Source organism: Thamnophis elegans, chromosome 4 (assembly GCF_009769535.1).
Source record: "Thamnophis elegans isolate rThaEle1 chromosome 4, rThaEle1.pri, whole genome shotgun sequence".
NCBI classification, from domain to species: domain Eukaryota; kingdom Metazoa; phylum Chordata; class Lepidosauria; order Squamata; family Colubridae; genus Thamnophis; species Thamnophis elegans.
The window spans coordinates 114,398,983-114,426,267 of record NC_045544.1 but is presented as its reverse complement, the minus strand read 5'-3'; the positions used below and the strand labels follow the sequence as shown (position 1 = coordinate 114,426,267).

General features: G+C 41.2%; 1 protein-coding gene across 3 annotated transcripts in view; it reads right to left on the bottom strand.

Moving 5' to 3' along the window:
* Window positions 1-10,542: 10,542 nt before the first annotated feature.
* EFR3B (EFR3 homolog B) overlaps window positions 10,543-27,285 on the bottom strand; it is a 112,760-nt gene continuing 96,017 nt past the window's right edge. For all 3 annotated transcript variants that reach the window (XM_032216443.1, XM_032216444.1, XM_032216445.1), the window contains exons 16-23: window positions 24,487-24,618; window positions 23,133-23,200; window positions 22,341-22,468; window positions 18,169-18,260; window positions 14,995-15,043; window positions 14,237-14,343; window positions 11,782-11,831; window positions 10,543-11,040 (exon numbers count right to left, since the gene is read on the bottom strand). In XM_032216443.1, the coding sequence (XP_032072334.1) occupies window positions 10,935-11,040; window positions 11,782-11,831; window positions 14,237-14,343; window positions 14,995-15,043; window positions 18,169-18,260; window positions 22,341-22,468; window positions 23,133-23,200; window positions 24,487-24,618 (732 nt within the window). In that variant the 3' untranslated portion in view covers window positions 10,543-10,934. The remainder of the gene's footprint in view (window positions 11,041-11,781; window positions 11,832-14,236; window positions 14,344-14,994; window positions 15,044-18,168; window positions 18,261-22,340; window positions 22,469-23,132; window positions 23,201-24,486; window positions 24,619-27,285) is intronic.

Genomic DNA, 27,285 nt, shown 5'->3' with positions numbered 1-27,285 from the left:
AGTTAAACAGCAAATGCAAAAACAAACTCTCACAGCAAACCAGGTTTACATAAAGCAAATCACTTATCCAAGTGCTTCTTTGAATCATGAACACAAACTAGAACAGGAACGGAATGGAACTGACGAACAAACGAACGATGTTGACTTCTGCAACTAAGGCGTGGCACCATCAGTCTTTTATCCACAGGAGGAGATCCTTAACGAGCAACAGCTGCTTGTTACCTTCTCCTGTGAGCATCCTGAAACCACTCACAGTAAATTTCTGTGTCAGTCTGATAGCAGCTCCAAAGGCTCCTACCGAGCCACAATAGTTCTCAAAGGAACCTGTGAAAACAATTCATGCCCTTGGCTCTTTATCAATTTCTGTAAACAAATTGCAAACCCTTCAGCTACAAAGTCAGTGAAATCAAAGGAAAGAGAAGAGATACATTGTTTCAAAAACTCCAGCCTTTGACCTCCGAGTGGCAGTGTTGCTACTTTTCACTTCCTAATATTTCTCTCTGGCTTATAGGAAACAAAGTTCTTTAGATTTCTTTTAATGAAATTTAATAACAAGTAATAGGAAGAACATTTCCCGTGTTTGCTCATACTTTGATGATGTCCCAATTGCAGGGGAATCAGGACCAGTCCTGGTGGAACATCTCCGCACAGAACTCCAATGTTTCCACAAGACAGGCCTAAAACTTGAGAGGAAAAAGTGCCAGATCTGCGTGAAGTCCACAGAATTCCTGGGTTTCCATATTGACTTTGCCAGAATCCACCATCTAAAGCAAAGCTAAAGACAATTCAACAAGCACCCACACCAAAATCCAAGGAGGAGCTTCAGGCATTCCTGGGCTTGCTCAATTTTTACCACTTCTTCTTACCGCATAAGGCTGCCTTGACAGAACTGCTACACCACCTACTGGACAAACAAGCCCTTGAAAATGTATTTTATATTCTATCAATTAGAATTTGTAATCCATAGGGCCTGCTGCATCCCCAATCTTTGGTAGTCCAATGTTTGAGGAAAAAAAAGAGGGATAAAAAAGAAAAAAGAGAAAGAAATAGGGATGATGATGATGATGATGATGATGATAATGATGATGATAATAATAATAATCATAATAATCATCATCATAATAATAATTCAATGCAGTTTGGCATGGAAAAATGCGCCTGTCAAAACCTCTCCATTAATTAATTAGGAAAGAAAGACCACAAGACTCTATGTGTGGAAATCAAGTGTACTTTTACTAATTAAGAATGATTAAAGGCATAGCGAAGCGAAGTCTGATTATTTAGGCGCGAAAGCAATTGATATATAGAATAGCCCATTCCCCACCCCTTGGCATCACAGTTCCAGTCCAATCATAAGTCTTCCAAGTGTCAGGTGTGAGATAACTTCAAAAGGCATCACAAAGATGGAATGTCAGTGCCGTTAGTCCTGGCGGGAAACACCCATGCATGCGTAGTCCGATCAGCCGGTGAACTCCAGAACCTTCCTCCAGCACAATGAGTAACCCCTCCCAAATACCATGCCCTCCCTCCCCGTTTCATGGCAGCCGAAGCGATAGCAAAGCAGAGGCTGACAGCGCCACTGTATCCATAAAAAGGGGCAAAATCACTGCATGTGAGGGAATTGAAATGCCCAATGGCCAACTAATTAAATGCAACAAGAATGAAGCCTACAAATACTTAGGCATTCTGCAGTTGGATAACATCAAGCATGGAGAAGTAAAAACTATTGTCAGGCGAGAGTACACCAACAGAGTTAGGAAAATTTTGAAATCTAAATTGAATGGTGGAAATACAATCAAGGCCATAAATACCTGGGCAATACCAGTTATAAGATACACAGCTGGTATAGTTAACTGGACACAAGCTGATTTGGACCTTTTGGACCGAAAAACCAGGAAACTAATGACAATGCACTACAATTTACATCCACGTGGTGATACTGATAGACTATATCTGCCCCGAAAATCAGGTGGCAGAGGATTATAACAAGTGAAGCAAACAGTTGAAGAAGAAAAACATGCACTGGCTGATTATTTAAAAGAAAGTCAAGAACATCTATTAATCGAAGTAAAGAACAAAAATCTACTGAAGGCCCAACAGACGAAACAAGAATACAGAAAAGATGTGATAAAATCAAGAATGGAGAGTTGGCAGAACAAAGCACTGCATGGCCAATTTCTGGAAAAAATAAAAGATAAAGTGGACAGTGAACAAACTTGGTTATGGTTAACAACAGGTACATTAAAGAAAGAAACAGAGTCACTAATCCTGGCTGTGCAAGAACAAGCTATCCGCACAAATGCCATTAAGGCCAAAATTGAAAAATCCTCTGATGATGCCAAATGCAGACTTTGCAAAGAAGCTGATGAAACTGTTGATCACATACTCAGCTGCTGTAAAAAAATCGCGCAGACTGATTAAAAAAATAGTGATAAATTAAGAGAAGGCTTATTTTTGGAGGGGGAAAAACCATATTTGGACTTTTCTTTGTAAGCCAAGAGTTAGTGCAGAAGTGAGTAGATCAAAAAGGCAAAGCCAAATCACTTTTAGATACATATCTCAAAGGAAATGGATGCCATCTCTAAATATTTACCTTTCCCTCCTACCACCTCCATTACATTAGTGACCAAATTTGGCGGAGACCCATACTGTGAATACCTCGCTTGGCCACAGGTGTACTTGAGAACCAACCAAAAGTTCTTCCACATAACAAGTTTTCACTGCTCAGTTTCTCCAAAGCATTTTGAAGCTGATTTGGAGCCATCTTAGTTCTAGTGCAGTGTTTCTCAACCTTGGCGACTTTAAGTCCTTTGGACTTCAACTCCCAGAATGCCCCAAGTCTCCAAGGTTGAGAAACACTGTTCTAGTGGAACTCTGAGAATAGGCAGGGCACGGCATGAGGCAATTGATGCTGCCTCCAGCAAACTAATCGGAGAGGATCCAAAAATCCCCAATGACTCCATGCCCTGATTTGTGGTTCCTGTAGGTTAGAAAAACTCATCACAAATCCCACCCTATACCAAAAAATGGTGGTGTGTGTGTGTGTGTGTGAGAGAGAGAGAGAGAGAGAGAGGGAGGGAGGGAGGGAGGGAGGGAGGGAGGAGGAGGAGGAGAAGGAAGGAAGGAAGGAAGGAAGGAAGGAAGGAAGGAAGGAAGGAAAGGAGGGAAATGATTAGATTTCCCCCTGTGTTTGTAGTGCCTGTGGTATGCATTTATTTTTCAACAATCTAAGCTGTCAGTGCAAAAGAAAACTTCTTAGCCATCAAAATGCCCCAAACTGGAAATTTAGTCTAAACCCATAATTTTCATCCAGATGTTCTTCCTAATTGCAGCCTATAGTTCACAGTTTAGGGCTATGGGCCTGGTTCGCATTCGCACCTCCCTTCCGTGCATGCTCCTGGCTTTTCCACACATGCGCTTTGCATGCACGTGCGTCTTCCACACATGTGCCCAGCCTCAAAAATGTGCCTAAATATGATGGCATAGAGCCAGGGCGGGTGGGCAGGCCCATCCGCTATTTCAACTACCGGCTTGGGTGAACAAGTCCGAGTCGGCTGAATCCCACCTCTGGTTTTTAGTCTGCTTTATGTTTGTTTTTATATTAATGTTTTTATTATTATGCCAGCCACCCAGAATTCCTTAGACAGTGAAATGAATGACAGATAGATTTAATAAATAATTTTAACTTAAATAATTTAAATACATAAAAAATGAGCACCTGCAGGCTGGCCTGCATTTATCAGGAAGCTTAATACTATATATTGCAGGGCCTTCTGAGGAGTGTTATGTATGTTTGTGTCATGTAGTTGTTTCCGGCTCTAGGGGGCGGTGCTCATCTCAGTTTCTAAGCCGAAGAGCCAGCGCTGTCCGAAGACGTCTCCGTGGTCATGTGGCTGGCATCACTAAATGCCAAAGGTGCATGGAGCGCTGTTACCTTCCAACCAAAGTGGTCCCTATTTTTCTACTTGCATTTTTTATGTGCTTTCAAACTGCTGGGTTGGCAGAAGCTGGGACAAGTAACGGGAGCTCACTCTGTTACACGGCGCTAGGGATTCAAACCATTGAATTGCCAACCTTCTGCTCGGCAAGCTCAGTGTCTTAGCTACTGAGCCACTGCGTCCCTCATTACTGTACTTTCTGATAAATGGTTATTTTGTTCCTGGCATTTGCGTTGTTTGGAAGCCATTAGTGTCCCAGCAAAACACCAATGGCTTGATGACGCAGAAATATTTGCTTAAGCCTGTCTTAAATGAATGCTACAATGCTATAAGAGATGGAGGTATCTACTGGCTTTGCGAAGAGAGGACTCCCTTGAGGCAGATCTGACTTCTGATTACCTAAACACATCCTTGCAAGTTTGTAGCAGTAATATGGAAGTGGTTTGACACTGCTGCCTTCTTTCATGGGTTTTTAAAAATTTATTCCCCTGTCCAGCCTAAACCTGAGTTTTCCTGCAGTCTCTCATCCAAGTATTAACTAGATCTGATGCAGTGATGGGATTCAATTTTTTTTTTACTACTGGTTCTGCGGGTGTGGCTTGGTGGGCATAGCATGGCTTAGTGGGCGTGCCATGGGAAGGTTACTGCAAAATCTCCATCCCCTCCCGATCAGCTGGGACTCGGGAAGCAGAGTATAGATAGGGGCAGGGCCAGTCAGAGGTGGTATTTACCGGTTCTCCGAATGACTCAAAATTTCCACTACCGGTTCTCCAGAACTGGTCAGAACCTGCTGAATACCCACCTCTAGTCTGATGCCACTTTAACTCTTTTCAGGTTAGCTAAGTTGGTAAAATGTAGCAGTCAAGTCGACCTTCCCTTTTAATAATGAAATTTTGCAGTTATTTTCTATTCTCCTTGTAAATAGAGTGGTGCACTTCTCATGTGTCCTTCCAGGTCAGCAAAATGAAGCAGCAGGTTGCTGAAAGGTATGAAAAAACAAATGCTACTTTACCCCATTAAGCGGGGGGACGACAGAACACTACCATCTTGGGGAAATATCTGAATTGCATTAAAAACAAAGAATTTTGAGTAACTGTAACTTCAAATATTATGGCAAAAGATTTAGATGAAGGTTTTCTAGGCTGGTGGGTATCTAGGGATAAGATTTGGTGTAAGTGAAAGTGCAACGAACAGACAGGGGGCATACCAGGAAAACAAAATGCAAGATCTGGAACAGTAACGTTAAATCTTCTGTACGGATAAACTAAGTAGTGTGACCATTCAGGAAGCATCATATTTCATTTTCTTTCTCCTTCAAACTCATGCTTTAAATATTGTTAAAGATGCAAATTGGTAACATATAATATTTATTTGAAAAGGGCACTCAGATAACTTTATTCAAAAATACACCAACTCTATCCCTATTTACAAATGACCTTTGGGAAGATCAACAGTAAAAAAAAAAGCTTCAGCTAATACCTAATGCAATCTGCTCCCCCACATAAAGTGCATATTGGGTACCTTAAATACCACAATTACAACATCTATGCCATTTCAAGCTTTCTTAGATGTAGCCATACAAACAGAATGAAATATTATCTAACGTGGACATGTTCCATCTGCTTCTAGTGCAGAGTCACACTTTATCTACAAATGGTTGGGAATTAAATATGTCTAAATATATAAATGCAATTATTTATTCAGCAGTATAAATTACTCAATGGTTGAACTTCCCATTAAATCTTTTGGTAAGATCAGTATTATCTGAATGAACATTAAGAGCAATGTATATTCTAAGAGGGAGTCCGATATTCCTATTAGTTACCTACGTAATAGATAAGTTAATGAGAAAGTCTTAATTGCAGGATAAAGACCTTTGAATATTGGTAGGTGTAGCATGGCTTAGTGGGCGTGGCAGGGGAAGGTTACTACATGATGATGCGGGTTTTAACATGCTAGATTTTCAGCTATGTTTGGATGTTTATTATACTTGTATACCACCCTATTCCCGAGGGACTCAGGGCGGCTAACAAACAAGTGGGGAAGGGGGAAATACAAAAAACAAACAAGACAGAAACAAGATACACAAAACAGATTAAAAACAACACAACAGTCACAGCAATTCAAGTGGGGCTGGGAACTCATCAGCCCCAGGCCTGCCGGAATAGCCAGGTCTTGACGGCTTTGCGGAAAGCCAGAAGGGTGGTGAGGGTCCGAATCTCCACGGGGAGATTGTTCCAAAGGGCCGGAGCAGCCACAGAGAAGGCCCTCCCCCGAGGGGTCGACAGTCGACATTGGCTAGCTGATGGTATTTGGAGGAGGCCTAATCTGTGGAATCTAATTGGTCGTAGGGAGGTAAAGCTATATCATTGGGCCTTCGTTTTAACATTTCTGTTGTTTTGAACCAGTTGTTTTATGATTATTTCCCTCATTGAGCCATTTTGGAGAATGAATGCGTAACACTTCTGAAACCTTGGCAGGTTTATGGCTCAGGAATACTAAACTGGGATCTTCGTTTTGAACTTTAAAAGCTAGCAGGCATATCTGCTTATTTGTAAGGTTACATTTCATTTCTGCATCACATGAGAAGCTCTGGGATAAAACTCAAATGTGAAAATAGCATGAAAGATGTTTTACTGGAATGTTTGGGCTAACCAAGGGATCAGCACCTTCTTAAATCTCTTGATTTCCAATAGTTATCTGAAAGACTTGAGTATTGACTATGACTTATCTACAATATTTATTTGGTGATATATATAAGTAAAGGTTTTAAGCTTTATTATTATTTAATAATGTCAGCAGTACCCCCAAAGTGGTCTATTTCCACAGTACCAGAGGTGGGTTCCTACCAGTTCGCACCTATTCGGTAGAACCGGTTCGTCAAATCTACCGAACCAGTTAGAAGAGGTTCCACCAGGGGACCCGGAAAGCAGGCCACACCTACAGAAGAGGTTCCAAAAACTTTTGAAACCCACCACTGGTCCTTGGATATGATTATTCTACACTATCATGCTCATATTTATAAAACCCAGTGCCTCTGTGAAAGGCAAGGATGACTACTGCGTTTGTGGTGCAATCAGAACATTGCATGTGTTGAAGTTGTTTTAACGGAAACCAAAGATGTCTTTTAAAAAAACAAGTTTACATCATATTCTTATGCATGGTGCTGTGTGTGAGGTAATTTAAGGTGGTTCTGACAAGTGTCGTCGGCATCTTCATATCCGGTCACATGGGTGGCAAGCCACTCCCATCCGGTCACATGGGCAGCAAGCCACTCCCACAAAGTAGGCCACACCCACAGAGTAGGTTCGAACAATTTTTGAAACCCACCACTGCACAGTACCTAATGCTAGGTGAACTGGGTGACTTTACTAGCTGTTGTCAGTTTTCCAAGCGCAGCCATGGCAAATAGTCACATGCAAGTCGACATGATGGCTACTGCAGTTTTGTTCAGCAGATCCAAAGCTCCATAAAAGGTAAGGGTAAAGATTCCCCTCACACATATGTGCTAGTTGTTCCCGACTCTAGAGGGTGGTGCTCATCTCTGTTACAAGCCAAAGAGCCAGCGCTATCCGAAGACGTCTCCATGGTCATGTGGCTGACATGACTAAATGCCGAAGATGCATGGAACGCTGTTACCTTCCCACCAAAGGTGTCCCTATTTTCCTAAAGCTCCATAACAGCAACATATTTGAATCCCATTTCAATATTAACTGAACCACCACAGTATATTGCCCAACTTTACAATGATAAAAGGCTGATCCTGAAAACTTTATAGTGTAAAGAGAAGAAACATCTGGTCCTTTGGATGTTAGGACATCCTTCACCATTGACCTGCTGGCATAAGGTTGTGGGGAGCTATAATTTAGCAGGAATGTCTTTTATTGTTTGGCTCCTTTCTAACCTGCTTGCTTAAATGAGTTTTATCCTTAGTCTGCAGAAGAGCTATAGATGAAAGAATGCCCCGGTCCAGATTTTGTCAGCAGTCTACAAGTACATCATTTCCTTATATTTTTAATGTAGGGTTTCCACAACCCCTGATGACTGGGCATGATGGCTGAGGCTGATGGAATTTGGAATTTATCTCAAACATGGCAAACAGGCCACTTTTTCTTATTTTTAAGATGGTCAATTAAAACCAGATGATTGAATTAGAAACTAGTATGTTGCAACAAATAGCTCTATCTTCTATATGTTTGTTCTTTCTCTACATCAGTTCTTCTTACTCAGCAAAAATGTATGGGCTTTCTTAGTAAATAAACATGATGGCTATCTATAGCCTAGCAGACAAAAAAACCCTATAAGGGTGAATTTGGCTGGTATTCTGGAAAAATTAGAGATCGGAAGAGAGCCTTCTAGCAAATAATTGCTCTAAAATAGGAGTGTCAAACTCAATTTCATTGAGGGCTGCATCAAAGTTGTGTTGGGCCTAGGAGGCCGGGATGGGCATGGCCAGCTTAACATCACTCGTGTCGAGGATACCTGTGGTGGCCTGAGTGCTCTGCCAGTGAAAACGGGCTTCTGAATTCTGTTTCTGGCTTCCTGCCGCCCTCTGCCAGCGAAAATGGAGCTCAGGAGGGCCATACATGGCCCTCGCAAGCTACGTTTTCAGTCGCAATGGCCTCTTGCAGCTTTCTGCCAGTGAAAATGGAGCTTGTGTATGTGTGTGGGCTCCTGTTTTGCTGTCTGAGGCACCGCTGGCCAGTCTGCTGTTTCCAGGGTGGCCCCACGGGCCAGGTCTAAGCACCCTGCAGGCCAGCTCTGGCTCCTGGGGCCTTGAGTTTGACACCCCTGCTCTTAAAATCTTAAGCAGAACAGAATATTTTTATATATAGTGACAGTCAAGAATTGAACTGGGTACTGGTGTATGGGCACTAGCTCAATTCATATCTCTGAATCTGAAATTGTTATTGAAGGAAATCTGACAAGTTTCTAACTTTGATGTTTCAGGGCAAAATATAACATTTCAAGAAATGGAAAATGTTTCTTAAGGATCTAAAAAAATCACTTTTCTTTACTCTCCTTGCCTCTCTGAGGGAATCTCCAGGCTTTTGGTCATAGAACGAACAGAATGACCTTATAATGGTAGGCACCAGGCAGATTTACTTTGTACAAATATCACAGTAGGCAGGTAAAGCTAACCTGGAATCAGAACTATAGGGAACTGCAGGAGGGGGCATGGAAACAAGGAATGAAATAAGAATCATAATGCTATGATGCAAATTTTTCCCTGTCTGTATGCAAAATTACAACACTAATATGAAAGGTCAGAGGTGTTGTGGCATCATAATACACATTTCACAATTTTGGGGTAATCTTGGTTAGGAATACATTCCAGTGGACAGGACAATATTCCTGTGTCATATGCAACTTTTACTCCTTTGGAGAGACCACAAGGCTGGAAGGAACACTTTTCTCCATATGGATGAACATCTTTGTAGGGGAAAAAAACCTCCTTTAGTTTTAAAAAGTTGGTGTTTTTTTTTTGCCACAGCTGAACATTTAATGAGCAGCACATTTCCTGCAGCTCCTCCCTGTAGTTTACTTTCTCTTTGTTCCTCCCAAACAATATGAGTCAGTGTTTTCTTTTTCATTAGAATGGAACAGTTTTCTGCACATTTTAAAATTAGAAAAGGGCAGCTTGAGGTCCCGAGATTGTATGCGGGCTCTCAATCATGCTTCCCCCATTTAATAGCAGGTGGAACTTCAACCAACAGTTAGGATGGAGACTGCAACAGTGCAGGTGAAGTATCACCTGTAAAAAGGATGATGGGTTTAAGAAAAGGGGCAGTGGGTCTATTGTAGCTGCCATCTTGGCTTATTTAAACCTCTCCCCCACCTTGCTAAAAACCCTTTCTGTCATTATGAGGTTTGCCACATGTTAATGGAAGAAGAGCACTAAGTACTCTTAATATTGCTAAAATAATACATCTGCATGCCTATCTATGTGGCATGGCCTTGTAACATCATGTTCTCCAAAAGATTAAGTACCGTATTTTTCAGAGTATAAGATGCACTTTTTTCCCTCAAAAAAAAGAGGGTGAAAATCTGGGTGCGTCTTATACACTGAATATAGCATTTTTGGCCTCCTGAAACCCCACCACCTTTGCAAAGATGGCCTTGCATAGCCTTTAGGCGGATTCCAGAATGTTCCTGGGGGCTGGGGAGCAAAAATGAGCAAAAAATGAGCCATTTTTTGCTCGTTTTTGCTCCTCCATCCCCCAGCAGCACTCTATAAGCCTCCTAAAGGCTATGCATGCCCTTTTTTTTTTGACAAAAATGGGCCAATTTTTGCAAAAAAACAGACTGTTTTGGGGAGGTCTTCAAGTGCAAAAACTTTTTTTAAAAAAAATTTGCCTCTTCAAAATCTTGGTGCGTCTTATACTCTGGTTCATCTTATACTCCCAAAAAATATGGTACACACCTGGGCACCTAAAATTTCCCTTGCTTTCATTACAACATTTGAAACGAAAAGTAAAATTTCAGTTATGAAGAGAGGAGAGGAGAGGGAAGGAGAGGGGAGGGGAGGGGATGGGAGGAGAGGAAAAAAAAATCCGAGGGAATTACTCTGAACAAGGAAACACACACACAAATGAGACAGACCCACAGAGAATAAATTCATTTTATGTAATGGATTATCAACACACGCTTTTACCGGAGAGAGGAAACATTCAATTCTTCAGCACTATTAAAACAGCTTCTAGAAAAAGAAAGCAAAAGAAATTGCCACCTTTTCCCACAGTCTGTAAAAGGCTCTGGGGGGATGCACTTTGTGGCTTTTGCCATGACTGAACACGGGTTGAGCACGAAGAAGGGAGAGAAACCAAGTACAAGTGAGTGGACTCTAAGGGAAGTGTCCTCTTGCTTGAAAGGGATGTTGAGTGGCTGCTCCCTGACCCCAGGAGCTCCCAGCAGCTCACAAAGGCGGCATGATAGCATTCAGCATGGCCCAAGAGGATTTGTGGCTCAGCTTCGTCTCGGCATGCAGTCTGGCTCTCAGTAGACACACAGATCCGGGAACTTCATCTCATACACCGGGATGGAGTGGTTTTGAGGCTGGCCATAAGCAGCTGTGATGGTTCCAGAGGGACTGGGAGGAGGTCTGCAATGGAAGGGGACAGGAAGAGAGGAGAAAGAAGTGTGTAGGGAGAGGAAGGCACAAGACATTTGAGAGCTGGAGAAAAAAGAAAATTTCAACTGTCCCAAAAAATAAACTACAGAATGAGGTGGGAAAATTTGTTCCGCCAAGTGGGAAGGAAGAGCAAGAAGCAAGAGCAGTAAATCATTATTTGAGGAAAGAAGAAAGCTTTCCTACCGCCCTATTCCATATAGATTTTGAATCATACCAATATGTTGGTCAAGGGAAAAGTCTGAAAAGTTGGCTTCTTGAGGTTGTGATCTCTACAATGAAACAACCTTTTGGCAACGAATGCTTATTGCTCGAGTACTTGGTGGAACTCATAGCTACTAGATGCTATAAAGAGCAAAAATAAATAAATAAATAAAAAATAGAGATTTTCTTGAGCCACCTAGTTGCTGCAGGATCCCATAAAAGGCAAGTGTTCTTTAGGAAGAAGCCAATTGGTTCAAGAAGATTCCTACAGAGGATCTAAAGCAGTGTTTCTCAACCTTGGCGACTTGAAGTCCACAGGACTTCAACTGGGACTTGAAGTCCACAGGACTTAAAATCGCCAAGGTTGAGAAACACTGATCGAAAGCATCCTTCCTTACTTCAGATCTATTGCCAATCTTGCTGTCTTGATGAACCACTAACATTGCTATTTCTCCTAGCAATCTGCTGCCTGGATATCCCTAAGGAGAAAATTATGTCACCTTCCCTTACCGTATTGTGATCTCAAAAATCTGGTTGAGCTTGTTCTGTAGTAGAGTTGCCTGCAAAAAGAATATCACATTAAATTTAAGTACTGCCAAGTGGAAAAAATGAAGGTTTTTTTTTTTCATAAGAGTTTACATCAAGTTCTACTTACTTTTTATGGCTCTGCAACAAAATCCTTTACATTAAATTTACTACAATTCTCCCTCCCCCGCAACCTAGAGTGGATCCCTTTTCATGAGTAGCCCTGCAATTCCAGTGGGACTGATGGCATTTTATTTCAGAGCAAATAGGAGCACTTTGGAAAAATCTTTTATTTTATTCATCGTAGGCATTTTCAGCCTTGGTATTGTGGTGATTTATGGCACCAGAATAACAATCCATTGTTATGGTCAACAACGTGGGCAATTAAAAAGTTGCAAGTTAAACGATACTCATATACCTTCCAGTTTGAATATGGAAAAAGTGATCTCCACAAACATTCCTGAGAACTTCAGCTCAAAATCTTGCCTGAGCTAACGCACTTCAGATCCCATGAATAATAAAATGTTTATTTAACCAGCATCTTGACCTTAACACTAATTTGATGAACAGAGGAAGTTGCTAACACCAGATCAGACCGAGTGATGCGATTCTCCCGGTTAACAATCGGTTCGGCGATCGGGCAATTTGCTTTGTGCCCGTGCGCAGTTTGAACAAATCTTCACTTCCAGGTTACTTTAGAGGAGTAACACAATCAATCTGCTCTGCTGTGTGAATCAGCTGAGAAGATAAAGGTAGGAAAATAGCACGGGTGGGCAGGCAGATCTGATCGTCGGGGTGAACTGGTTCTCTCCCAGCTGATTGTCGGAGCTACTGGTTCCCCTAAACTGGTCTGAAGTGGTAGAATCCCACCCCTGGATCAGACACTTAATGTATCTGGTTAAGAATCCATCTGGAAAGGCAGCAGCTCTTTTGGGTGCCAGACAGCAAGATATTTTTCTCCCCTTTGTTCTCTCAACAGAGGCCCACAAGCAACCTTTAGGGCAATCATCTGCATTGTGCCTCTTCATCTCCTCAAAATGATGTGCAGTTCTTGGCCATCATAAGGTCTTCCTGACAACCCCTCTCCCCACCAATTAGAGAGAAATGCTGCATTGCCAGGGACTGCAGTTTAGTTGCTCTATATAATCAATCCAAATGAGATAACACTGAACTATGGGACTCCCCCATTCTAACAATGGTATTTGGCAAGTTCCCTGCTTGTTGACTTCAAAATGACTTCATTTTGCTGACTTCTTTTGTCTCCCTAGACAAAACCTAGCACACTCATCAGCACTGCAGTTGACTTGATCAGAAGCTTGAATTTGCTCAGTACCTATTGGCCAATTCACACTGCTCTGGGCACACACACACAAAGACATCACTTGGCACTGTACTCTATAGGCATATTGGCCTGGATTGTGGGAGTGAATAGATATCTGACTTTGCAGATTACTGGTGTGTTCCAAAGCACTCGTCAGAACTTACATAAGCAGGGCAGCGGTGCTACTGAAATGAAAGGCAGAAACTGGCAGGCCACACTCTTCCAAGCATGGGGAGCACAGCCGACTCCTGTACCAGCAGTAGAAGAGGAGGTGGCGCTGTTGGCTGCAGCCATAGAAGCCAAGGCAGCAGATTCACTGTCTTTTTTACATGCCTGTTTCAGGAGGAAGTTCTGTCCGGCACCGGGGTAAGAGATGTGCCGATCAGGAAGCAGTCATGATCCCTTGGCAGAAGTGGCTGGAGGGGGAAGCTGTGCTGGGGTGTGTGTGCTTCATGGGCACTCTTCCGGTTTCTGGCACACGCATGTGCACCGGCCAGTTGGTCTTCACGCGTACATGCACACCAGAAACCAGAAGACCAGGTGGTGGCCAGCACGCATGTGTGCAACAGAAACCAACTGCTCTTTTGATCTCCAGTATATGGGCTTGTGGGTTTGCGCTCACAATTTGGCACTTGGTGCCAAAAATGTTCACCCACACTTCTCTACATTGTCTGCATAGATTGTCTGTAATGATCTAGCACAAAAAACACCACTTCCATTCTGGAACACCTAAAACTATCTCAGCTTGTCTTAGCAGTGGACTACAATGAGACAGACTACAAAGGAGGAAATGTGAGGACGTTTCACTTTGGGCCATTCTACAAGCTGTAAAACATCATTACTGATCTGCCTGAACAAGCAAAATAAGAAAAAAATAATCTTACTTAACTTTTATCAAGCTGAATCAACACATAAAGATACATCAAGGATAAGTTATAACACAAAAAGAACACACTTCTCTTCTATTGACATGTGGCATGATTTCATTATTCAATCTCCTACTTCTTTCAAGATATGCTATCCTCCATATGAGGATTGTTCTTCAGTATACACCAAGGGAAACAATATAGGCAGGCGGAGCAGGAGAGAAGGGACACAATTAGAAAACCTGATACTTACTCGGGCCCCACAATGTGCTGCAATTTCTTCAAACGGAGCTTTCTGGAATTTTTCAACCACCTGCCTTCTCCTTTCCCTCTCTTGTTCCTCTACAGCGACGCTGTCGACTAACAAGAAAGCAAGATCAGCAAGATTAATGACTGGGGAGGAGTAGGATTAAAATCCTGCCCATTTAAATTTGAGTTCAGCTTCTGGGCTTAGGCTGAAAGCAGAATTTGTCTTAATTTTTAAAGATTCCTCCAGCTGGTTCTAATTGCTGTGCTATTATTCTGGGTTGCCTATAGAGAATAGGAGAAGGATGGAGCGGGGTTTTAATTAGATCAGAGATTTTCAAAATCCCCCCTCCCCCCCAATCAATATAACTTTAGCAGAAATAGTATGCAGAGATATGGGACGCGGTAGCTCAGTGGTTAAGACACTGAGCTTTGTCATTCAGAAGGTCAGCAGTTCAGCGGTTCAAATCCCTAATGAGCTCCCGTTCCTTGTCCCAGCTTCTGTCAACCTAGCAGCTCGAAAACATGTAAAAATGCAAGTAGAAAAATAGGGACCACCTTAGGTGGGAAGGTAACAGTGTTCTTTGTGCCTTCGGTGTTTAGTCATCCCGGCCACATGATCACGGAGACGTCTTTGGACAGGGCTGGCTCTTTGGCTTTGAAACTGAGATGAGCACCGCCCCTAGAGCCGGAAATGACTAGCACACACGTGCATGGGCAACCTTTACCTTTTTAGTCTGCAGAGACTGCCATGAAGAGACTTACCAATTGCTTTCTTGAGGGTTTCATAAGTGATCTCTTCAGCTGGTGCTCTCTTTGGGGGATTGATGGGAAGAACACAACAGACAATGGTAGAGTATGTTAGAAACCAGGCATGTTAAAATCTGATAGAGGTTTAGAAAGAAATCCTACTTTAAAGGAATAGTAGTCATCAAGAAACTTTATTTAATAGAAGAAAAATCAAATTACCTCATTAAATGAATCATCTGTATATTACCCTAAGAATATAAACTAATGATAAACCCCCTTTTCCATATTCTTGTCTGGTTTACATCCCTCTAACTAAACCTCCCTTCAAAACAATTCTGCCACTTGCCCAAAAATCTTCTTCTTGCTGCATGCCAAACTTCTAGGTGACCCAAGGCTCTGGAGACACTCAACTACCTTACTAGGGAATTCATCTTCATACATTTGATTAGGATTTGATAAGCAGTCCATTATTTTCTTTTCTTAAATTTTACTATGGAGTTCATTTAATTAATGAAAAGCATTTGATTTAAAAGATTTATTCTCATACTTCTATGAACTGTCTTGTTGCTAAGATCACACAAGTAGGACAGATTCAGAACAAAAACAGACGGAGAAGCACAAGAGCAACAATGTAAAAGTACATAAGCTTCATTGTTACGTGCCAGAATAAAAAAAAAAAAAACATTTGGCATTTCATAATTACCCAGAGTGGGCTTCTGACCAGTTCGAAGGAAGTAAAAAAATAGATCACAGAGCGTTATCTTGAATTAAAAGTTCTTATCCTTGAACTACCATAAAATAAGAAGCAATGTGGCAGCGTCTCTATGCATCTGATGAAGTGAATTGCAACTCATAAAAGCTTATGCCTTTTATTAAAATATGTGAGTCAGAAAAGGTGCTGCCAGACTCCTGATTTATTGTTACTATAAATACAGATTTTCACTTAGATTAACTTTCCAACAAATTACAAGAATTGAATAAGCCATTTAGACCATTCAGCCCCATTTGTTATTTGTGCAAGAATCCTAATTAAAGCATCCACAACAGGATATTCAGTTTCAATATGAACACATTCAACCAACTGGTGCTCACCATCTTCTTTGGAGAACTGATTCCACTGATGAATTCCTTCTACTACCAGGATTTCCCCCTAATATTCAACTATCTTTCTCTAAATTAAAACATTTATTCCATATTCTGCATTCTGGGATAATAGAGAATGGTCTTGGCCTTTAGCGTGATATCCATAGTTGAACAATGTTAATGCATCTTCTCATTGTCATTTTTCTCAAGGACAGATATAACCATTTTGTTCAGCACCTCATTGAAAGCATTTCCAGGGCTCTGATTATTCTGGATTAATCATCCACAAAGATAATCAGGACACTGGAAACTACAGCATATGAAGAACGGTTGCAAGGGTGATATGATAGCAGTGGTTGAAGGGGTTGCCACAAAGAAGAGGGGGTCAGCTAATTTCCACAAGCAGAACCAGAAGCAATGGATGGAACTTAATCAAGGAGAGAACCAACCTACAACTAAGGAGACATTTCCTGACAGAACAATTAATTAGTGGAATAACTTGCCTCCAGAAGTTGTGAATGTTCCAACACTGGAGGTTTTTAAGAAGAGATTGGACACCATTTGTCTGAAATGGTGTAGTGTTTTTTGCTTGAGCCGGGGTTTGGACTAGAAGACTTTCAAGGCCCATTCCACCACTATTATTCTGTTATTCCTTACTACGTCCTCTGTAATTGTACTCGTTTTTTCCCCCTGAATATTGCTTAAAACATGTTATTCAGAAAGGGGAAGGGTACTCAACATTGGATTGAAATAATGCAGAATACAGTGGAACTATCTTCCTATGATTTAAAAAGGACACTATTGTTGATGAAGTCTAATTCAACAGCAAATCACATTGCTGTTTCAAAAGCTTTTTCAACAAACATATCACAGTGCTGATTCAAATTCAACTTGTGGTCAACTTAATATCCAGATATTTTTACCATATAATATTTCCATACTAGAGTTATGTAAAATCCAATAATTTCATCGGGATGACAAAACAAGTGCTGTGATGTTACAAGATAAGATCTGCCTTTATGAATGTGCAGTAATGTGACATCTATACAAAAGGCACGGAGGGGGTCATGAGACGCTGCGATGTTCATTTTGACACTTGTGCAACCTCTTAAAATGTCCATGGGTATAAACCTGAATCTGTGCATTTGAGCTTGAGTGCATTCTTCACTTAAGGAAGTGAAAGATTCTGGGTTTTTATCAATTAAATTTTATTCAATTCTCTTCCTCAGCCTTTTGAAATAATTTTGAATGTTGTTTTTGGCTTCTGAAATGTCAGGCATTCCACCAAGTTTTCACTAATCTACAAACTAAGCAAGTTATTAATGAAACTGTTGAAGAAGATCGCAAGAGGGGTGGAAACCCTGATGAACAATGCAATGTTTGAGTAAAGAAATGAACTCAAGATATACCGCATTATGTCCATAGTGTTCTCACTATGAATATTACTTTACAAAAAATAAAGATAATTGACATCGCTTATTGTTATAAGTAATGCATATTCAGGTTAATTTCTTGTAAATGCTGCAAATTTTTCAAGATCCTTACAAACTTAATCTCTTATAGATTATGATCAGTTTTAGAGTTTTCCCAGGTTGCTCTCCTGCCAAAGATAGGAACATCGGTCATTCCTGTAATCACCCTATGTTCTCCAGGATTTCCAAAGATAATAAATAGGGATTTACCAACGTCGTCCATGTTCCTTTGGTACTTGGAATGCAATTCATATTGCCTTAAAAACTAGAACTTGGAAATCTAATTCAACATAACATAGACTGGAACACAACAGAACTAACCAATAAACAAACATATGGGATGAAGTAAACCGTTTTCCAATCAAGGTCTTATTACAGATTATCTGTTTTAAAGCCCTCCATTTCTTATTGTTTGGGCAAATGAACCCAATAAACCAGTACATAATGTTGTTAGGTCTTTAAAAAACAATTCCACAATAGGTATAAAATAAAATCCCCAAAAGTATTATACTGGGAAGATAACAAAGCAAAGAGCACCTCACAGGACTGGTAATAGGTTCCCAACCATCCATTTCTCATTCAATTTATACTTGCTGAGCCTACCAAAAAAAGGGTACATTGAGAATGGCATTACCTCTTCTTTCTCGGGGCTATTTCTGGATTCCACTTCAACTTGTAGAGAGATGGTCTCTCCAATACTCCTCCTCTTAGACAGCCTGTCTTCATCTAAAAGGAGAAAGGGAATTAAAATCATTTTCCTTCCCAGCTGGAAAGGTTATGTGTCTAGCATTTTGTAAGGGAAATATAAAGTGAGAGGAATTATTTGGACTGGGTTTCCTGTGACAGTGATTGATAAATAAACACATGCTGCCTTAGACAGATTGGATTTCCACAATATGCTAAACTCTTAATATGAGTTAACAAAACAGAATTGGTGTGTTTCTATGAACATCTATAGGCAATAGCACAAACCATATTACAGCTCAACATGCTGGCCCAATTTCACACAAGATTCTAAGATAATGAGTTCCCTCAATAGGTTGAATCATTAACCAATCCAATCTTTGCTTAGTTTGGCAAGTTGTCTGAATCCAGTCAAGGAGTTGCATACTGATTTGTCTTAATCCAGTTTCCTGTATCTGCTTTCTTTGAGATTCTGGCTACAGTTGCAGCCAAAATAGTTATAGTGGAGGGGCTGCTATCGCTTAAATTGTGGAACATGCATTTCCCTGACAAAGAGACCTTGCTTTAATTTCCTAGCCTTTTTGCTTGTAATCCTTTAATTAAAAAAAACACTGTGAGCATGTTCTCACAATACTCAGAGGACTGTTTTAAGCAAAAGCAATCAGGAAGTTTATAAGCATAGAAGACTCCTGGAAGATAGGACAACTTGTGAACATGAAAGAGGCCATGGTTTTGCATCTCTAATAACTAATCAGTACATTTTAAAGTCAAGGCAAGTGCTTTGCTTTAGGGAATTAGTTATGATTACAAAGTCCTCAATTTTCCTTGAGGTTTTCAAGCATACCTTGTTTTCAGAATGCCTTATCTTTCTGCAAAATTACAAACCACTGAATCTGAACCAATGATTACATAAGACCTCCCTAGATAATAAGCCCAATCAGGCTTTTGAGCACCTGCGCTAAAATAAGCCCTCCCTTGAAAATAAGTCCTCTCCGAAAATATTGCAAGACAACAGCAGCTGTGAGATGACCACGCTTGTTGCCTCCTGCACCTCAAAAATAATAAGACCTCCCCGAAAATAAGGCCAAGTGCTTATTTTGGGGAGGGGGGATTCAAAAGAAAATTAAGACCATGTCTTATTTTCGGAGAAGCACGGTAAGAACAAGTGTGACTGTGCAAAGCAACCTGTCAGGCCTGCAGCCATCTTTTCTTTTGGGTCTTTGGTCTGCCACACTTTCTATTATTCTGTTATGCATTTTCTATTGTGGGAAAATGGGAGGGGGGATTGTAAGGAGTCACATACTATGTAGTCACAACAAAATTCTTTCTAGAAAGCCAAGGTCATCTTTTGTCTCTGCACCTTTGCACCTGACCGGAACTGGATGGGTGGAACTGCCAGCATGGCAGTGGGAGATTGGACCATGTGATGGACTTGTGGGTGTGGGGGCAAGATCCTGAACTTTCAACTGGGTGGGGAAAACTGGGAAGCTTTCCCAGATGTGCCAACATGGCTCTCTTCATAAATTGGAACTTTGAGCAGTACTTTGCCTTGGACTCTGATTTACTTTTGGATGCTATTTGGAACCCTGACACTAACTGGAACGCTGACACAACATTGCTTCTAAACCGGTATGCACTAGATGAATCCAAAGGGTCAATGACTTTCCAATCCTTGCGTTCTCAGATCAGTGCCCCGCCCAGTAAGATAAATATCACACTATAAAGCAACAACACATAGTTCTTGAGGTTGATGGACCATACAACTATTTTTCACTCCCCGCCCCCCTTGTTGGGGTGAGAGACCCACAGGGTTTAGAAAACTATAAGAGGAAAATTGCAAATGTTCAGTTAAATATGGGTAAGAAAGAATGGCAATGGGTATCCTGTAAATACAAGAGTTAAAAATAAAGTGATGTTGCCATGCAACTAAAATCCTGCACAATAACTAACACTGGATGTAGCAAAATGAATACATCGCATAATTTATCCAAAATTGCTGGTCTGCGTAAGTTATTTCTGGTTTTTGCTAGTCCTGAAATGCTCTATTACATGTAGAAGGAGTAAGTTTGTTTTTGTTAACTGCAGTTTTTCAAGTAGGCCGCATAATTGAGTTTGGTGCCTTCAAGCAGCATTTTCTGGGATGCTTCTAAGTCTTAAGCAGGAAAAGACAATCTTCATTTTATTGTACTAGCTAAAACTAGCTCATCCTCTTGAATCCAACGCACTCATTTTCCATCAGGAAGCCATGGTTGATAGAGTGGACTGTGTAAATACACAGATAACTTCTAGACCCGAAGACTAGTCTAGAAACCTGGGAGGCTTGAAGATCTCCTTTCAATTCTGTTATCTAGCAATAGCACTTACCATATTTTTGGAGTATAAGACGCACCGGAGTATAAGATGCACCAAGATTTTGAAAAGGAAAAAAAAAAAAAAAAAAAAAAGATTTTGCACTTTGCAGACCTCCCCAAAATAGCCCGTTTTTCATGAAAACGGGCCCATATTTTTGTCAAAATAAGGGCATGCATAGCCTTTAGGAGGCTTATAGAGTGCTCCTGGGGGCTGGGGGGGGGGGGCGGCGGCGGCAAAAAACAGACTGTTTTTTGCTCATTTTTGCCCTCCCTAGTCCCCAGGAGCACTCTGGAAGCCTCCTAAAGGCTATGCATGACCATTTATGCATAGGGGATGGGGTTTCAGGAGGCCTAAAATGCTGCATTCAGTGTATAAGATGCACCCAGATTTTCAGCCTCTTTTTTGAGGGAAAAGGGTGCATGTTATAGTCCGAAAAATATGGTAGACTTATATACTACTTTACTGTTTTTTACAGCTCTAAGTGGTTTGTCTCATAAATGTGAGTACTTTGAGGCTGTAGGTAATTCATCTAACATGGCTGGGCATCACAACAGGGAAAGTCTGTTTGTGGGTTCCCTAAACATCCCATTGGTTTTTACAGGATATGGAGTGCTGAGACTTCATATTCATATTCTTATGACTCTGTGTGTTCCAAATGTTTTGGACTGTAATAGCAATAGCAATGGTATATAGGCTTATATACCACTTCATAGTGCTTTCTCTAAGCAGCTTACAGAATCAGCATCTTGTCCCCAACCATCTGGGTCTTCATTTTACTCATCTCAGAAGGATGGAAGGCTGAGTCAACCTTGAGCCTGGTGAGAACCTAACTGCCAAATTGGAGACAGCTGGCAGTTAGCAGGAGTAGCCTGCAGTACTGCACTCTAACCACTGTGCCACCATGGTTCATTATAAGAACTCTGGTCTTTATTCTTGAAGAACCAGTGTTACAAAAAGCAAATCTTCATTGTTGTTTTCTCTCTGTGTTACCCAGTTGTGGGTGGAAATAGGTTACTCCCTGGGTCCCCCCTTTGCAGATTACCCCAGGGTAACTCTTTCTCACCTTTTATTCAATATCGACATGGAATGACTGGGGGAAATGATAGGCCAGTTTGAGATTTGATTAACTATATGTGCCAAAGTTATAGGCTGGCCAAATAGGGCTGTTGAGGTTCTGTTCCAGTGTTTGGAGGTTATGTGGCCCTGGCTGGAAAGGAATAGTCTCTGATTCAATCCTATCAAGATCAAGTAGCTGAAGATGTTAGGGCCGTGATGGCGAACCTATGGCATCTCTACGGGCATGCAAGCTGTCACCCCAGTTTAGCTCCACCGTGCATGTGTCCCCCGTCCTCCCCCATGACCTGTTTTTGGTCCTAGGAGGCTACAGGGTGGCGAGGGGAGCACAGAGGGAGGGTCATGTGCGCATGTGCATGAGGTGTTGCAGAAACATTGCATTATGAGTGTGGCCGTGCATGTGCTTTTGGCACGCGACAACAAATAGGTTAGCCATTGCTGTGCTAGGGCCTTCTAGATTTGGAGTTAGAAGAAGACTAAGTGAGTACATTAAAGCCGAGAGGGATAAATGAAACACAATGCTGTGTTTGAGTGCAAAGCCCAGCTGTATGAAACACAAAGACCACAATGAAGAATCAACCGTCATCAGTTTGGCTCTTTGGAATACTTTTAAGTCAAAAACCCCACAGAAACCTGCACTAAAAATAATGATAAAATTCTTGAGTAGAGAAAATATACGACCCATTGCTCTCATACCTGTCAGCTGAGGGATGTAAGGTGTGCTGAGCCTGTCTGAATTGTAGCCACTCCCTCCCAGCACTTCACTGATCTTGCTCTGCCGGAAGAGGATCTCGGGGCCAAGGTGATCCAGGTTGCGTGACAGCCTTTGGGTCAAAACAAGAGAAACAATACATGACTGTCCCAATGACTCCCCAGTCCCCAGGTACCCATATTACTCAGCAATTGGTCTCCAGGAAAGGAAGGATACCTGTGAAAAACAGAGCTGAAGGCAAATGATGGAAAAATTAAGCAGGTTGAAAAACACGTGACCCGTCAAAAGCGCAAACGTCATAAGCGTGCCGACAACACCGCGGCGCTAAAACCGCGGCGCTAAAACCGCGATGTCAAAAGCGCGCCGACAACAGCACGATTTAATTTAAGGTAAGATTTACAGTTAGGTTTAGGGTTAGGTTTAGGGTTAGGTTTACGTTACAGCGCGCTTCTGTCGGTGCGCTTTTGTCGGTGCGCTTTAGGGCTAATTAGTCGCTCATTCGTCGCGCGGTTTTGTCACTGCGCTTTAGACACCGCGGTTTAGTCAGGCGCGCTTTTGTTGTGCGCGCATTTGTGGTGGAACCGAAAAACATACCTGTTCAAAACATCATTATCTAAACTAAGGTTTCTCAAACTTATCGATGTCGTAGACTCACTCTCAGAATCCCCCCAGCCAAAAAAGTCAATTCAGGAAACTGAACCCCAAACATCTTAAAATTGCTGAGGTTGATCTAAATTACAGTAGGGGTGTAATCAACATATTTTAAGCTCTCATACCTGGGTTTCTCTACAAAGACACCTTCAGGGAGCAAGTAGGGAGCCTCCTTTTTTCTCATCTCTATAACCTGGAGAGAAAAAAAAGCAAGACTTTTTTTTTTTACCAGTTCCCACTGTAAAAAATAACAGATTTAATCTGATCAGATATCAGTATTATCTTTGCATGCTCTGCTTGGCAGCGCGAATACGTTCTGGGCTGCTCAGAGCTATGGCCATGGTAAGTATGAGCAGGTATTGTGACATAACCACCAGGTACAACTGCTTGTGACTTCATCAACACTAGTCTCTAATGTTTGTCTAAATATTACTGGATGCCATCAGCAATGATGACTAAGACCAGTGGTTCCCAAACTTGGCAACTTTAAGACTTGTGGACTTCAACTCTCAGAATTCTCCAATTCTGGGAGTTGAAGTCCACAAGTCTTAAAGTTGCCAAGTTTGGGAACCATTGACTAAGACTAAGAGATGCACAGAATGAATGAGTCAGGAGAGAGCACTGCTATCTCTCAATTAGTACTACTGGGTTAGTAAATGGAGTTCTCAGTATATCAGATCTGGGAGCCTGGTAACAATTTCAAATATGCAGTTGTTGATAAAAGCACACAGTCCTTAATCACATCCAGCTGAAAGCTGATAAAAGTTGGTGCTTCAGAATCTCTTTCCTCCATATGAGATAGGCAATGATGCAATGAAATGGCAGGAAACCACTTAGTCTGATGATTCATAACATATTGAAAGGCAATCAGAAAAGATACAGAAAAAAAATTCAGGAAATGTCCAGCAAGGCTTTGGGTGGGTGGGTTTAGTCCAGAAATGTCTCATACATGTGAGTACTTTGAGGCTGTAGGTAATTCATCTAACATGGCTGGGCATCACAACAGGGAAAGTCTGTTTGTGGGTTCCCTAAACATCCTATTAGTTTTTATAGGGTATGGAGTGCTGGGGACTTCATATTCTTATGTGAATATGCATACAAATGAACATTTGTGTGCTCCAAATGTTTTGGACTGTAATAGCAATAGCACTTACATACCACTTCACAGTGCTTTCTCTAAGCAGTTTACAGAGTCAGCCTATTGCCCCCAACAATCTGGGTCCTCATTTTACCGACCTCGGAAGGATGGGAGGCTGAGTCAACCTTGAGCCTGGTGAGATTCAAACTGCCAAATTGTAAGCAGCCGGCAGTCAGCAGAAGTAGCCTGCAGTACTGCACGCTAACCACTGTGCCACCGTAACTCCTAGAATTATCAACCAATATTTGGGCCAAGCTGAAGGAGGTTTCCTGGTTGAAAACAACAACAACAACAACAACAGGCAAAGGAAAGATAAGCAAAGGTAAAGCCAAGTGGCACACCTCATGAATATGCTGGCAAAAGGCAGGCACAGTGGTCAATTGGCTGATCAGGTTCAGGTAGGCAGCTCCAAGGGCATACAGGGCACAGCGGCTGTACAACGGTAGGTTATCCTCGTTCACCTGGGCCAGTTCCTGCCAACAGGACAGCAGCATTGTAGTCAAAGGACAAGCAAGCTCCCCCAACCCCCATGTTCCCTAACAGCCAAGTCTACATTCACTCATCTTGGACATGGAATCTGTATCGGCGTCAAAGCCTGAAGGTGTATAAAGCCAATCATCAAATTCCACCAGAGAGAAAGAAAAAAAAAAGTATCTTTTTTAAAAAAACCAAGTGTAGTTGGGAAAGGCCCCAGAATTAAGTGGCCTAAATCTTGGGAGGGTCCAAGAAGAATGGAGCAAAATCTGTTTCAGGAAAAAAGCTACCTTTCAAAGGTTGAATAAAAATTAGATTGAAATATTCCACAAATCATTTTTAATATGACGTGCATATTTAAGTTTAATTCTGGTTTTACTTATTATTTGGATTGATCTCTCTTTCGGTATCAATTTTTTTTATTAGTTTATCAGAAAAAGATTTTTTGCCTTTAAGGTTAGAGAATTTGAAAGAGTATAGTGACTTTTGGTAACATAAAGGATGATGGTAAGTATAAAGATTAGTAAGTGAAAACAAAAATATATTCTATTTTCCACAGCAAGAAAAAAGTAGAGATAGTCAAACCGATTGCTTTACTTAAAGAAAAGGACATCTAATTTTATTTTCATTTGGAAACCATGTCTGGGTTTTGTGCTTGTGATAGGATTGATCTCGCTTTCATAGCAAAGGGGTTGGGTTTCCCAGGTACATATAGGGCTAGGAGGGGCACTATAAAATCTACTTCCTTTTTATTACAGATAGTCCTCATTTAGTGACTGCTTCATTTAGCAACTGCTCATAGTTATGATGGTGATGAAAAAGTAACTTTGGGACCAGTCATTCCTCGCATTTATGACCTTTGCAAGTCTGTAAAGCAAAGGAAAGTTGAAGTAAGGTCGTAAGCCTAGTCATGGCTTCAAGTAGGGACTGCTTTGCTTAATGATACTAGTGGTCACAGTTTGTGATCACTAACAAGGAGTGCCTGTAATATATCATTTGGTTCTTTTTTCTTTCCAATAAGACACAAGGAGTATGGGTCCCTAACTCACAGACGAGGCTTAGAGGGAGGACAACAGTAGTAGTCATCTTCTAGTAGACAAGTGATGACAACACTAAGGCGCTAGGGTGTGTAGACCCAGAAGAGAGAGGTGGTTGAGACCTCTACAATTCTAGCTCTGTGGGTACAATCGTTATTGAATCTGAGCATGCATTAGATTAATGCCTTCATCAACTTCATTTTAAGAGATCAAAACTGCCCCCCACAATCCTAATTTATTAATTAACATTTTATTTTTATTTTTTTAAATTCATATGCTTTATCTTTGTGGTTCAAACTGAATTGTACTGTTAGCATTCAAGAGCATTTTACAGTAATTGGCAGGAATTGTATAACAGATCCAACTCCTTATAGAAAGTACATGCAAGAAACTCTTGCAAATGGCTTCTTCAAGGAATCTAATGAATCCAAGAAGGGCTGGGTTAAAAAACACAAAAACATGCATACTTGACCTCTTCCCACACTAATTGAGAGTGAACTGTTTCTTTTTAAATTCCTCCTACTTTTAAAAAACAGAAGCCGGCCAGAGTCGTATGGATTCAGGCAGCCTCTAAATTGTATTAAATTGCATTAAATAAATAAATCTCCTCTAACCAGATGGAGTCTAAGTACAATGGGAAGAAGAGTAAATATGGGTGTGTGGCATATGGGATAGTTACATATTTATTTATTTAAAAGATTTATATAGTCGCCTGTCTTCTAACCAATTCTGGGTGGCTCTCAATCAAAAGTTAAAGCAACATGTAAAACCATATTAAAACTATAAAACTAAACACATTGAAACATTAAAAACAACAAAAACCTGGTGCCAACTCAACCTTCTAATGTGCAGTCATCCAATCTTATCCCAGTGCTTAGGAGAAAAGCCAAGTCTTCAAAGCCTAATGGAAGGCTGGCAGGGTAGAAGCCTGCTGAACTTACAGCATTGATGGTCAACCTTTTTGGCATTGTGTGACAAAAGCAGGGTGAGCGGGTTGCCCATATGACCATTTTTCTCCCTCCGGAGGCTTCAGGGAAGCCTGCTAAAGCCTCTGGAGGGTAAAAAATGGTCCAACGTGCAAACCGGAAGTTCGGAAACTGCTAGGTTGGCAGAAGCTGGGACAAGTAATGGGAGCTCACTCCGTTAAGCGGGCTAGGGATTCGAACCAACTGCCAACCTGCTGATCAACAAGCTCAGCGTCTTCGTCATTGAGCCACCGTGTCCCTCTAATAAAAGTATAGCAGTTAACAAATTGTAAAACATGGGTTCACCAGCTTTTGGCCTCCAGATGCGTAAGGCTGAAATCAGGACATGAACTGCAGTTTCAATGCGTTTGGCGGGAGAAGCTGTTTTTGAAGGGATCCATCTATGTAGAATTCATTTATGCCAATTTCCCCAGGAACAAAGTCTAAAGATGTTCAGTCAAAACAAGTTATCAAGGCTTCTTTGCTTTGCTTGGATTTGTTGCAGCACACCAACACAAGTCCATTACAACATGTGCTGCATTTTTGCAGTCAATATAATTTGTCTGAAGAAGAAGCGGTAGAGGTACATATTTGCTTAATTAAGGGAAAGTCTGGGCAGGAACAAATTTTAAAAGAAATATAAATTGTTTTTGCTGATCTCTGT